We start from the raw sequence: 14,791 nt of genomic DNA, 5'->3' as shown, positions 1-14,791 counted from the left end.
AACTATAGCAGTCTTAGCAATGGTGTGCCTATGATACATAAATTTGTAAGTGTCATACAAAATAGCATATGCTCAAGTTCTGATGACGCATATTACATCATCAAAAAAATAAAAATCTTATACCCATGTTCTAATGTTGCTATCATAGCACCCAACATACTCACTGTATCACAAGTATAGGAACAAACAATATCTTTAACAAAATCATACTGTACCAACTCTCATAACTGTAGTGAAAGTGCAAATTGCAGTCTTTTTTTTCACTCAGTACACTAGGGAAACGATTTACAAATGTGAACAAAATCTACGACCAGAAACTGCATGTATGTATTTTCATTATTAGCGTATGTAATATCTTTCTTTCTTTAGGGATAGGGGAGAAAGGCTAATACCCTTCCATTTCCTGTGTACATAGAAGGCAGAAGAACAGTGATCATGACTGGAAATCTTCACTTCCTTTATTGTCACTTCTAAAACAAGGAATAAAGGAGGGAGCCATTTGTTCCTGGTGCTACTTTGTTAAAGCAGGACATGATGAACAGTTGTGAAAGAAAAGAAGTATATAACATTATAGAAAAATCATTTATGAACAATACATGTAAAAACATGATGAGCAACTAAACATATCACAAATCATAATTATTTATAAACTTTTACTGGCCAGTCACCACTAACAGCTGCATCCTGGGTTCATCTTGTGGATGATAACCAATCCCACCAATGGAACCCCCAAAGTGTTAAAAATATACAATCAGGAATTGTACGCTTTAGAAACTAAAACCATATGAACTGTTTTCTCTAGTTACTTTGCTAGCTGGGGATTCATTCTAAATGAATTTGATGTACAAAAGTAAAACTATAATTGAAGCATATAAAAATAATTGAATTACTTTTGTAATATACTAAACTCCTAGATGCTACATTCAAAGCTTTATAAAGTACAAATAAGATCACAGAAACTGAACCAGTAATACAACCAGTGATGCGACAACTTAACTGATTAAAATACTTCATATCTTAATATATAATCCCCCTATGTATCAATAACACACTAATCATGGTGGAGCTTCTCTAATATCTCAAGTTGTAAACCTGAATGTCTCCATTGATGAACTTATCATAAACAGATATAAATATAAAGAATTCCATACAAATGTGTCATTTCATAATCAGAGGTTGCTTTATATCTTTTAATCCTATCCTAAAAATAAATTCCTGTGTGTTACAGTATAAAATACAAATCACAGAACAGTTTCATCATGTATATCAATAAACTATAACATGTATTCAAATCTTTCATGTCTCACATTAACAGGTACCTGAAACCTCTTCATCTTCATAATCTCAAGCTATCATTTCCATACTTCCAACATACTTCAAGACTGAAGCTTTAATTTCAAGCTAGCAATTGCCCCAAGAATCTTGCTTCTGGCTGATGCAGTACTTATTCCTAAGTCTTGTAAATCTGCATCTGAGAGCTCTAAAAAGGCATCCAAGTCCACTTCCTGTTCAACAAACAAGTCTAGGTACTGATTAAGTGCTAATTTCTGCAGTACTTCAGAAAGCTGACCAGACCCCAGACTTAATGTGATGTGAGAAGCAGCAGCAGTAACATCTGGTTCCTCATTCACATGAGGTACAAGTGTAGCAGTAGATCGTGAAGACTTTGATGACTTAGATGATTTAGAGGAAGTTACTGTCTTAAGTGAGGAACCTCCTGAACCACCACTGTCCAGAGATGACACTAATATGTCATTATCTCCACTATTTTTCCCATGATTTTTCTCTCTGTGACCATCACTGTTCCCAGCACCTTTTAGCATACTGGCTTTCAATATAGAACCAAGACCTCTTGCTTCACCTGGTGGGGTATTTGATTCAGTCATTAATAGCATTGTTAACTTACATGAATATCTGTGTAGAAAAAAAAAGAAAATTACATATCAGTACTTATCTTCATTTGTATTTCGATAAAGAATTATCTTCTTGTATCATACATATACCAAAACAATGAAAAACACTGAGACATTTCACAGATCAAATTTTACTAACCTATCAATAAATTTACCTGATCACTGAAACATCTACATATAACTGTCTATATCTTGACTGCATACAACCACACTAGGAGCACAGTCATATGCAGTCTTTATCAAATGTTTCAGTTACTGATTATTTCAGTAAGTTCTAGAACCAGTGGTTCAGGAGCAACTAACAAACTGTTTCTTAAAGATCTACTGAAAAATTTTGAATACCAGGTTGAACATCAAAAGATAAATATTTGTGTCTTGCATGCACCAAAAGATATAAAATTTATGAGTGAGAACATTAAATATGGGAGTGTGTGTGAGGCAGGCGTTAGCATAAATAACTGTGTTGTGATCCCGGTCCTTATAGACTTTATTGAGAATCACTGTTTCAAATGTACATAACAGCAGTGTAAACAGTTAAAGATATGTGATACATTTGTTTCTTTACAACACTCACCTGAGGACTGGGGACTGGGGCCAGATAATGATGACCCTGGAGATGATCCTCCACTTGCCATACTCCACTTTAAAAGTCTTGAGTTTGTAGCATGACGAGGTGGTTCAATCATACTTCCTGGCAAGATCTTACGACCTGAAGGCATAGCTTTTGGCACAAGTCCTGGCTTGCCTCCAGTTGGAGATATGTGTGGAGGGACCATGCTTTTCATAGTTTCAGTTACGTGACTGCTATCTGCTCCAAAATCCTTAAAAGAAGTTTCCATAATTACTGCTACGTTACATTGGCATCTTTATATCAATGTTAGCTAATAAGCTATTCCAGCATCTTTTGGTAACAATCTATTTCTAAAAATGGATGACATAAAATAAATTCAAATGAAACTGCTCAGGCCATAGTGCAAGGCACCTGTACTTGTTAAATTGTTATGGGATGTTTTGACAGGGTTGTAGGGAAAATGGCTGGGGATTTACAAGAAAATAATATAAATATTAAGATGAGAAGAACTAAAACAATGAGATTTTGAGAGGATATGCCTTGTTTTTCAAAATCAAGGTTAGGCTTTGATTAGAAAGAACTGCTGAAGCATCCACCAGCTTCCTCAGCTCATAATAGGGTGGAATTATTTCTTTTTAGAAAAAAATCGATTGACATCCTCTGATGAATTGCAACATGAACTAGTGTAAATGTCTGTTCTATAAGGCCAAGAAAAGGATAAAAACTATCCTTAGGTTATTTCAACTCTGAAAGGTTATCATTCTCAGGGGGCCAAACATCTCTATGAATGTCATAACTCTATAAGCGCCAATTATGAAGAATCCAAGCATTAAACAATATTTGAATAATGCCCTCCATTTAAGGTGTCTCTTCCAGCGAGACAAAAGGTCCTTACAAATGACTATCCTGAACCTTGAAAAATACAGATTTGTTTTCTGGAGACCAAGTATTCCATTTACGTGCTTTCAAACATAACCTTATGAGTCACTAATAACAGTATATGCATCAAGTTTCAAACAAAAAATACTACTTAAGAATCACTCAATTCCATGAACACAAAACTGAGGTAATGTAGTTGGTGCGTAAAATGGACAAGAGGCTCTGTTACACTTTTAAATTTACATTTCTGCTTCTGTCACCCTTCCTGAAAGTTTCAACAATGAGCTGAAATTCACCAGCTATGTGAGTTAAAAGCTTGTTCAAAAGGAATTGTTACAATGTATTCTCTGTCTCTTCCTTTCCCTCATAATTAGAAAATTTTAATTTCACACATACAGAACCTGGTGATTCAGGAGATGAAGGTTGCAGAGCAATGCATCTACAACTCAAATTACTTCCTTCAAACTAAAAGACACAAAGCACTTTCATACAATGCAGCACATTCTATGCAAGAGCTTTCCTAAGCATGAGCTTGCATTAGCATTGTAAGCAGCTTAGAAAGCCAAATATTTACTTGACTGTTACTTAACAGGACTGATGACAGTGCTGGGAGTAGTAAGCACATTGTCTGTTTCATGGTCTAGTAAATAAAACTGGCCAAGTATAAGTAGCCCAAACCTGGATGGTGATGGGGCTGATATCTTTATAGATTGGCCCTTTTTAAACAGGTTCTGTGAGTCTCAACAACTGAGTTGTGATGCCATTAATATCAATTACTTTTATCCTCATTAGCACTGGGGTGTACTTACCAATGGTCCAATGAAGCCAAGTTTAAAGGAAGAAGCCATTGTCTGCCATTACTTCATTGAGGTCAAAAGACTAAAAGTCTTTGAATAGTCATATTAAGATACAATATTCAACAGTATTTGCAACAACAAATTTACCATAATGGGTGGCAATTGTATCTCCTGAGGCAGAATGGGATCATAATGTATGGGTGCTAATGGAGGAACTAAGCTAATTTCCCCAAGTCTGTTTGGTTCGGGAGATATGGATCTTCGAGGTTTCGTTCCTTTTACTTTGTGGAACCTGTAATATATAAAAATGTATTACTGAATTTCTTCTCATGTAAATGATAAGACTAAACAAAACAAAAAAATGTTCTAAGAAAAAATTAATAAAATCCAAAAGAATCTTACCTTTGTTTCAAATGTCTGGCACTTATAGATTCAAAATCTGAAAAGGTATAATATGCTTAAAAATCTAAGCACACATTCAATTCATTAATTTCTAGAAAACAAACACTGAAGTGATAGTAAACCTAATTTATGTAATGATAAAAGAAAGTCATGAATAACTGTGACAACACCCTCAAGATAGCTGGATGTGTTCTAAAGACAGATATCAATCTATCTTTAATCAGTTATATCTGGTATTTTTTCCTTTGGATTCTTTGGCTTTTGCCTGATCTCTTCTACACATCCTATAACTGTGATAATGACAAGTTGACTGATGTTCATTAAAGAGGGATTGTTCCCAGTCTCTTACCAAATAAACATTCTATTTCTTTAACACATCTTATTTTCCTCTCCTTGGGTCCTTTGGCTTCTGTACAGTCTTTTCTATGTGTTCAATCAGATCTATCTGTCTGGTCCCAGCTTTATTACATACCATTTGGGATTACAAGAAGGCTAAGCGGGAAAATCTTTCTAGGATTTGTTCGCCAATTCCATGGAATTTTAGACCACCATTCTTATACGTCCACAACATTAATACAACCACCACAGTGGAAAAAAGTATTTTCATTCCTCATGTATAGCTCATCACTTTCCCTCCTTGAGCTAACATTTTTTGCTAGACAAAACAATGCCAATAATCTAAATACATGCACTGAAGAAGACATGCACACCTGGCTTGGCTAGAAGCATCTGTGAAATGCTAAACCCTGAGACTTTGAGGATTCACAGAGATGAATAACATCAGATACTGTTCTAGTAGTCACAAAAATGGCATGTTATTGCTATGACAGAACCAGCTAATCCCTTTGGGATTAGAAGTGGGATCTTTAGCATACTCAATTGTAAAGGAAAGGTCATCTAATTCAAATATCTAATGCCAACTACAGTGAAATGGATTTGTATTCTTTGTTGACAGACAGCTAATCTCCTTTATTCTTATCAGTTGGGAAGAACACTTCGGGTGAAGTGTGCAAAATTCAAAACTGCTGCCAAAATCCCTAATTCCTGGACTGGAGCTAAATAAGGTTTTTAAGATTTCCTGAACAACTTTGTCTTTCTGAATATTTACAGTTAAAAGACCTTCACAGAAAAAATGCAGATACATGCTATGTGACAAAGGCCATGATTGGCTTCATGATTTTAGAAAGCTCAAGGAGGCAGAGACAAGACAAGGAACCTGAATGATAGTACTATTTTCTATCAAATGCAATGCAAAGATTCTCTCCAAGTCCTAATCAATGTTCATGGTTAGTGTATCATCTAAGTAAGAAAAATTGCAAATATTAGCCAAGTGACATAAGGCACACCTGTCTCTATGATTCTAAAGATCTCAAGCACTCAAGGAAGAATGAAAATAACATTTTCTTTGAAAGCGAGAACCAAGATTTTTTAAAGGTCCTATAATTAATGTTTATAATAAATACAGTATATCTACAAAGAAAACAAGCAAATAACTGCTTTGTGACAAAAGTCACAATTGTTTTCATGATTATGAGAACCTAAATGACTCAAGAACAGAACAAACAGGAACCTGAATGACAGCATAAAATTCTCTTTAGGAAGGAAAAACCAAAATCTCATGGAGACTACATCAATGGGAAAATGAGGATAAACATCCTTGAAATTTGGTGAACAGTTTTGGCCATCACCCAAATTGAGTTCACCTTCCTTTTGAAACCTATCTGAGAATGAAAGATATATGACAAATTTTATGGTACTCAAGCGACTCCCTTGCGTGGCAAGGTCTTAAATCAGTGTGCTGTCTATATCCAAAGAAAGCCCTTCATGTGATGCTCTAAGCCTAAGATAGCAAAAACTGATTATCCTTTTTAACATCAAGACAGGGAATGCATACCATTGAAATTTAGTGACAAAAATGTATCATATACAAGAATGACCATACACAAACATAATTCACCAACAAAAATGTGGCTAATTCTTGAAATAATTGCACACAACATAGGAGAAAATAAACTGTAAAAAATTGGAAGATACCATATTACTAGACAAAAAAAGATGGATGATTAAAATTCAGGATAATTGCACAAAGATTTACATCATGAAACAGTCTACTCTAAACCTACCTGTTTGACACTCTATTCCACCAATGTTTGAGGCCATGTTTTGAGTGACTATCTGGAGGGTCTGCAGAAGTACCTGAGCGTTGTGACCAACCCGGCTGGGGGGCTGGAGAGGGGGAACCAATACCCAATGATGTCATCTGTTGGAAACAATTGCATATTACTTGAAGCACATAATGAAACAAAGGACAGTGTACATGTAAGGTGATACACACATGACACATAAGAAGTACAGTTGATTACAGCCATCTGACAGACAACATTAATGTCTCTGGCCATGCTCTAAGCTTTATGCCTAGATGGTATTTACTTTAGGTGGTATCTTTAGTTTTTGGTTAATAAGCAACTACCTTCCTTACAAGAAAAATGGTTAAGTAACTTTGTAAGCTTATCAAAACATGTCGAGTGCTATAGCCAACATTGCAAAATGATTGTGCTCTGTGAGCATGATGGGCTAAAATGAAAAGCAAGTGACATCCTGAGTAAAAGTTTGAATCATAGTTAAATAATGAGTTACATGGTTTGCAGTAACTTTGGAGAGAAAAAATACTGATCACACAGTCAACACTTACCTGAGCTTCAACAAATATCTGCATAACATCTATGTTGAGCATTTCACTTGCAAAATCAAAAGCTGTGTAGCCTCTGAGCGATACTTTGGTGATGTCTGCTCCACACTGGATTAGAAATTTGGCCATGTCAGTTTGCCTGTTGCGATGATAGGAATATTACTTTTTCATTTGGAGCTCATGTTCTTGGAAAGTATCACAACAATCTTACTCTTAAGAAATACAATATAATAACATAAGGGTACTCTTCTGCACTTATAATTTGACAAAACTGCTGCTGATCCTATGACCATGAGGGGCTAGCTTGGAGCTGAACAATGTTATGTTTGGGTCTCAAGCAAAGGTAATCCTTCTCATTTGGAAACAGACAAAAGGAAAACTACAGTAAGCTTCACGGTGAAACAATTGGAAGTGTTATATTCTTATGCCATTCACAAGAATTAATTATCAACTGAGCTGCATGTAGGCTGGCTGATTCTACTAATATTCCAAAGAAGAGCTCTTTCATATACTTTAGAATGACAGCTTCAGAGTCCTTTTGCAAACAACAGAATTGCTATTCGTGTTCTCTTATTCTTATTTGTAGACTTTCTTCCTTATTAATCCCTTACCATATTCCTTGATTTCATCTCTGACCTAACTCTTCACATAATCAGACTTATTTTACATCTATCTTCTGACATTTACCTGTGATATATGGCTTGCATAAGAGCTGTCCATCCATTTTTGTGGTCCTGGGCATCAATATGAGCCCCATACTGCAGCAGTATCTGAGAAACCTGTATGTGGCCTAGCATTGCTGCAACCATTAGAGGTGTTGCTCCATCTGCAGTTGGAATTTGGCACTGACTTGGGTCTGTTAGAAGAATTTCCTGGACTGCTTTGATATCACCCCGGAATGATGCATCCATTATGTCACACAGTGCTCCTGTAATTATGAGATGCTATATTTTCAACGCATGACTATAACTTAAAAGACGTGCTTTTGCTGGTTCTCATATTTACAAAATCAACCAGAATTCCTTTCTATATAAAAACTTATTAAATTTAAACAAGTACAAGAAAAGAAGTCTGCAAATTTTCTAAGCAATGAAGGAATAATCTCTCCCAGCATTGCTAGTTGAAGACCTCAGGGCAACAGCTGAACCACAGACTTTATTTTGGAGCAAAAATTTCATCAATCTTATCTTCATGGCATGCAAGGTGTGGCAGGTTCTTTTCATCTATTGTTATTGTTTTTAGTCAGAGGTTCCTGTTATGGACAGATCTCCTCAATATGAACATGGACAAAATGGACAAGAGAAGTCCTGGATTATTTGAGGACATGGAAAGTATTGATTTCTAAGAGGGTCAACTTGTAGCTCTTAGGAAAGATATTAGAGGTAATATTTTGAAGCTTAGTAAAAGAGAGGAAGAAACTGATATCATAATGGTCTAGCCTCATATATTTAATGATCAAAAAGTAATTATGCAACACAGTGATTACCAAAAACTACATGGCATTGGTAAGGGTGGGGGAAAACAAGAAGGCAGTTTATGAATTCAATCTCCTCATGTATTCCTTAATCAGCTGTTCAGATCCTTATAACTTCCCTTAGCTTACTTTCTTCTGCTGATATAAGCTTGTCTCTTCTCTTTATGTACATATTCTTTTACTAAATTTTCTATCCAAAAACTACTTGGAAATCAAATAATGATTTTTCAATGTTTATATTACTAAACGTACGAGAAGTCAGTGTCTATAATGCAAAGATGGATGTGCTTGAAGGTGCAGCATTTTTCAGATATGAGTCTTGGGCCATAAGCACAAAAATAGAGAGAATGGACCAATAGGAAATGAAATGCTTGCAGAGACTGTGTAAGAGATGACTGTCAGAGTGAGGTTCAGTAGTGAGGACATTATGACTGAGAGAACTGACCAGGGTGTGCTAAAAAGATTTGGCCATATGGAGAGGATGAGCAGGGAAAGACTTCCTCAGAGGACCTACGAGTTAGAAGTGGAGAGAGCAGGGAAGGGGGGATGGAGTACAGGAGATTTTGGAGTTTAGGGGTCTAATTATTCTGGAGGGAGAGAGATGTGCATGGAAAAGAATGAACTGGATCGATGTGGTATATAGAGGGGTTGAAATACCATCAATAAGCAGAACCACAGCATATGAAGCTGTTAAGGCAAACCATGGAATAGCCTTTGAGGTTTGGCTGAGGATAGCAGGCTCTGGTTTCAGTGCATTACATACGACTGCCAGAAAGTGGATGTAGGCAAATGAGGCCATTATTTGTTCCTTGGTGTCATCTGGTTTAGAAGCAAAAAAAAAAATTGGGTACAAAAAAGTAAAGGATACCACTAGCTTTGTTAACATGTAAGTTTCTCTGAAAGTAATATTCTCAATAATATACTGTACTGGAAAAATGATGTGATTATATATGAATACGAAAACTATTGGTTCAGTTGGCAAACATTTAAAACAGGAAACAAATACCTCTAATCTAGAACTTTGTTAAGGCTTTAAGAGTCATGAATTTTGCATGCAGTATGGCAGGTCACATGCAGAATGAGTTTGCCTAAACTGAACCACGTTTGCCTAATCTGGATAATGGGAAAATGAGCATGCAAAATTCATGAGCAAGTGTGCTTACACAGAGTTCTCACGAGATAACAGAATTATCCTAATGTTTGAATGTTGCAAAACCAACCTTTTTTCTTTTGCCTTGTGGTTTTTTTCTGAAGACAACTAGCAATATCTGGTCTATTGCATGCAGCTGCAACATCCAAGGCAGTGAGGTCACAGGCACTAACTGCATTGGGATCAGCACCACGATCTAGTAGAATCTGAGCAGTGGACATGTTGCCTCCAGCAGCACTGCACATCAGAGGTGTAATACCTGTAAATATCATTGTAGTCTCAGAAAATCTATCCTGGTCCTATGTGTGACTTTCTCCTTGCTTAATACATTCACTGGTTCAAAACGTGCCAAAATATGTCCCTATAAGGCTATACAAATGGCAAATATGTATACTTCATTAATCACAAGAAAGCACTGATCTGTTCTGAAGACATACTTTAGACTTTCTCATGAACGGCTTTCCATGCTGCAACAGATTTGTACAACACTTGTCTCACACATAAAATATATTTTTTCTACATCTAATTAACTTCCATGCCTTTAAGAGGCAACATTAAGAGCAATAAAAACTGCCTCATGGGCACAAATTCATCATGCAGCTGCCATATATAATTATGTACAATATACCACAAGCAAAGTCTATCATCCACTATCAAGAACCACAGACCACTCCACATCTTTTTTTCATAATGATAGTAGTTACTCTAAAAATGCCAATAAAACAAAAACACATTTCAGGTAGTACAAAAGATGTGTACTAAGAAATTAAGATTATTTCTATGAAAGCCAACTTATGTGCAACTTCTCCATCTAATGTTTCCAGAACAGCTGCTGAGGCATCAAAACTTGAAGGTGAAATAGGAAGCATCATATTACTTTGGAAAAAAGTTATAATACATTCAATGAAATATATAAATACATACCAATCTTTGGAAATGACTTGTTGGCATTGACACCCTTGTCCAAATAAAGCCGTACCACTGCATCATTCCCATGTTGTGCAGCAATCATGAGTGGGGTTATCTGGCAAGTTGTTATGGATGGAATGGGGTCATAGTTTGCCCCAGCATCTATTAATGTACGAATAGTACCCATGTGACCACTCACAGATGCTAGCTTTAGAGCTGTCATTCCTGCCAAGAAAACCCATAAGGCATAGGACTTTCATATACCACAGTTGTAAAGAAATTTGAAGCATATGAATAATCTATCATTTATATTTTCCTTACTACCAGTCTAATCCACCAATCAAAAATTCTAATGAAAATTAATCCCTACACACAAATGATGTAAAAAAAAAATGTTGACAAAAAATTAGTTATGAGTAATACTATTAATTCTTAATGGAGTATTCTACTTTTTAAAGACATATCATTCTGAAATCACTTACATAATCTCTAAGCCATTCTGCTCTAATTCAATCTTCTAACTAAAATTACTGAAGTGTCTCTATAGTCTTTCAAATGTTTTTTTCCATGGAATGAATGAAGTGCATAAAACACATCATCTAACACTTACATATTCTTGATCTATGTCCAGTGTGCCAATGTGAATATTCTTTAACACCACATCACTTCTTTAGTACCCAGATACTAAGTTGTCAAATGAGACTTACATCTCCATTCAAGTTTCCTCTCTTATGCACATAATACCATCCCAGCACTTGACACCAATGATATCCATATCTGCAATACTCTTTGATTCCAAAGTCTCCAGGACAATGTATAGTTTATAACCAAGTGAACTGGCAGTGTATCTTTTGGAATGGTTGCAAGAGGATCTTGATCCTAATTCCTCTTGTTCTGGAGTTGAATGTTTTACCCACACAGTAACTGTGACATATCAGCTATCATGTAAATCCTTTTTTTTTTTAACATCTAACTGCCTCTGCTTACTTACAGCACCAGGAATATGAACAATGATCTAACTTGCCCATATGTAATCTTTAGCTGTCATGCATAAAGCAACAATACTAGAATCTATCATCCACAGTCAATCTCACGGTACACTCCATGATTCATCTTCACAGCTTTATCTACTCTGTTCAGCCTGCTGACATCACTGACCCCAATACTGCACTGATCTAATTCATTCTATCCAATGCACATCTCTTGCATTAAAGCACTCATTCTTTGTGGAAGAAGTAGCATAACAGACTCCAAGAGAAGACCTCACTTAGCAAATTACTGACGTACAGATGTAAACAAAAAGATCAACCTACAAAAAGCTTTCCCAAAATGGATCTCATAAAAGACCTTGCTATATGTATACCATTAGTACAAAAATCATATCAAGTAACTCACCTAATCTATTTCGTGTATCCAGAGATACCCCAGCTTGCACCAATAGCATGACAACATGCATGTGGCCATGTCTTGCTGCCTGCATCAGAGGTGTCCACCCAAGATTATTTGCAGCTTCACAATAAGCATTCTGAGATAAGAGGAATGCCACAATGGACTCATGGTCATTAGCACATGCAATGTGAAGGGCTGTGTTGTTGTCATGGTCCGGAGAGTCAACATCAAGGCCTGTCAAATGCAATTAAGGTAATAATAAAGACAAAGTGATATTTCAGGAGCAAAAATTGTGATCATAAAATTTAATTTTCACATGGAGGACCGATAATGCAACACAACTAAGCATCCACAGGGATTTCTTAAAGTCCAAAACTATCATAAATAGTGATATAAATAGCATGGAAAGCTGAGGACTAACACTGAGTAAATTACTCACAGTTACTAATATGTCTGTCACTGATCATAAAAGGACACAACTAAATGTGAAGTTCTATGTCTGGTTAGGTGCACTTTAATAATTTCACTATTGAATTACTGACATATTATAAACATACCAGCATCAAGTGCTTGTTGAACATGCTCGATGTCTCCCTGCTCTGCAGCTCTATGGAGTTCCTGAACTGGATCTACATCCATCAACATGATTGTGTATGTCATTACTGAAAATGAAGGCTTGGCTAGTTAAGTAAAAGATCATCAAAAATAAATATACTGTACTGTATAATCTTACTGGATCATAAATCATTCAGATATGTAAATCTACAACTATCATGACATTTCAAAAATATCTTCACCATGTTTTAATTAATAAACAATCGTTGCAAATAATTCGGCAAAATAACCATTCTTTTGTTTAACCCCATATCTCCAACGTTCTCCCTTTCAGGTTTTGCAAGATAACATCAAATATAATCTAACATAACAATTACCAAGATCTATGCCATAAATCAATCGTAGAAATTCTCATTTTTGTGATCCAGTTCATATACTAAATGTAATCTGTACACCCTCATCTAAATTATGACTGATGTCAGTAACGTCTACTAGGTTGAACAATAAATGATAGCCATTAGGTTAATAGAGAGTTTAATTATTCATTCCCATCTACACACTTTCTTGAGTTTCAGTTATTCATTGAGAAATAACTATCAGTCAGCTTTACAACATAAGCAACTTGCCTTTGTAACATCGTGAATGGAAGTGTTTGTAAACAATGATCCAGGGGATACAGAATATATATTAAAATGAACTACAGTTCTAATTTTTTCTTCAACCTACAAAGTTTACAGTACACACACACACACACACACACTATATATATATAAGCCATATATTTTGATTACTGTGATCAATGTTTACCATAAAACTCAGTAGTCGATTCAAATAGTAATGCCTCGATCTTTAAAGGGTGGTGGTAAAGGGCGAATATGAGACGGGAAATTGGATAAGGGTATATGGGAGATCGTAGGGTATAATGAGAGAGGTATGTAGGGAATGTGTGGATATATATATATATATATATATATATATATATATATATATATATATATATATATATATATATATATATATATAAGGGCCTGGGTTCGAATCCTGGCTGTTAAAGAGACATAAGCTGACAGACAAACACTCAGATCAAGTGAACTTTATCTGAAATTAGAAAAGAAAAACAGGGTGTTGTCATTACCAATATCTTTTCAATTTTGGACTGAAACTTCTAACACAACCGGGATTCATCTTAGGCCCGAATAATTCTACTCCATTCTTCCACCTCTTCTTCGCCAGCCACCCACATACACACACCAGTTGCCTCTCATATAAACAGTAACCCAGCTGGTCAGGCCGTGTTTACCTCAGGCGTCCTGACTGTCACGTCTGGTCCCGGTGATTAATGGCCCCTTCCCTACCTCCCAGCCAAGCCTCACTCAGGGTGGCCCCTTCCAGCCTCCCAGACCACCATCATCCAAGGTGGCTCCTCCCTGATCCTCCTCGTCCAGACTCACCCAGGGTGGCGTGCCTCTGCCTCTCAGTCCAGCCTCCCAGCCTCAGCCTAGGATGCCCAGGCCTCCCAGTCCAACCTCACCCAGGGTGGCCCCAGCCTCCCAACTCACACAAGCCAGCCCCATCCAATGTTTACAAAGCTTTTTACCGCATGTCCGCCAATTCTGTTCATTGTTGAAGTGTCAAGGGGTGACTTCTTGTATTTATTCGTGTACGTGTGCATGTGCATACGTGTGTATTCTTATGTACGTGCACGTGCTAGCTTATGTGTGTTTCTCACTACGTATTTGTGTATACTTGTAGGATACTCTGCACTTGTGAGATCCCATCCCTCTGTTTCCTTCTCTGTTAGACACTATCAAATGATTTCTTATATTCTCAGAGTTCATCATCTCCCCACTTTAAACTTGTTCCTCCCACCCACTACACTCCAAATACAAAAGTAATTCCTAGCATTTGTTTCACTCATCTTCCTCAAGGTCATGTTGTTCTGCTTAGTTGACGAGTTCCTCTTCATTTATAAGACTCGTCAACAGTGAGATGCACTGAGAAACTTTTGAAGTTGCCGGAGACCAAGTCTCTGTTGCAAGTTATCATGATCCTGATTATTCCTT

General features: G+C 36.4%; 1 protein-coding gene across 1 annotated transcript; it reads right to left on the bottom strand.

Moving 5' to 3' along the window:
* Nucleotides 1–444: 444 nt before the first annotated feature.
* LOC139759524 (ankyrin repeat and SAM domain-containing protein 6-like) lies at nt 445–13,883 on the bottom strand. Its single transcript, XM_071681734.1, has 11 exons — nt 13,864–13,883; nt 12,731–12,835; nt 12,180–12,407; nt 10,800–11,009; nt 9,946–10,134; nt 7,939–8,179; nt 7,255–7,390; nt 6,686–6,822; nt 4,308–4,452; nt 2,488–2,734; nt 445–1,861 (listed from the first exon to the last, which is right to left on the bottom strand). The coding sequence occupies exons 2-11, from the start codon at nt 12,831–12,833 to the stop codon at nt 1,377–1,379; spliced, it is 2,121 nt and encodes a 706-aa protein (XP_071537835.1). The 5' UTR covers nt 12,834–12,835; nt 13,864–13,883; the 3' UTR covers nt 445–1,376.
* Between the last annotated feature and the right edge of the window lie 908 nt (nt 13,884–14,791).

Source organism: Panulirus ornatus, chromosome 33 (genome assembly GCF_036320965.1).
Source record: "Panulirus ornatus isolate Po-2019 chromosome 33, ASM3632096v1, whole genome shotgun sequence".
Classification (NCBI taxonomy): Eukaryota; Metazoa; Arthropoda; class Malacostraca; order Decapoda; family Palinuridae; genus Panulirus; species Panulirus ornatus.
Note: the sequence above shows the minus strand (reverse complement) of the source record. Positions and strands in the feature narration are given on the sequence as shown.

Excerpts from the sequence above, each read along its gene's own strand:
- LOC139759524 (XM_071681734.1), bottom strand. The coding sequence starts at position 12,833 with ATGACATACACAATCATGTTGATGGATGTAGATCCAGTTCAGGAACTC. Across the intron at positions 8,180-9,945 it reads CACAAGGCAAAAGAAAAAAG|GAGCACTGTGTGACATAATG; the intron begins GTTGGTTTTGCA and ends TCATAATTACAG. Across the intron at positions 2,735-4,307 it reads TACAATTGCCACCCATTATG|GATTTTGGAGCAGATAGCAG; the intron begins GTAAATTTGTTG and ends ACTTCTTTTAAG.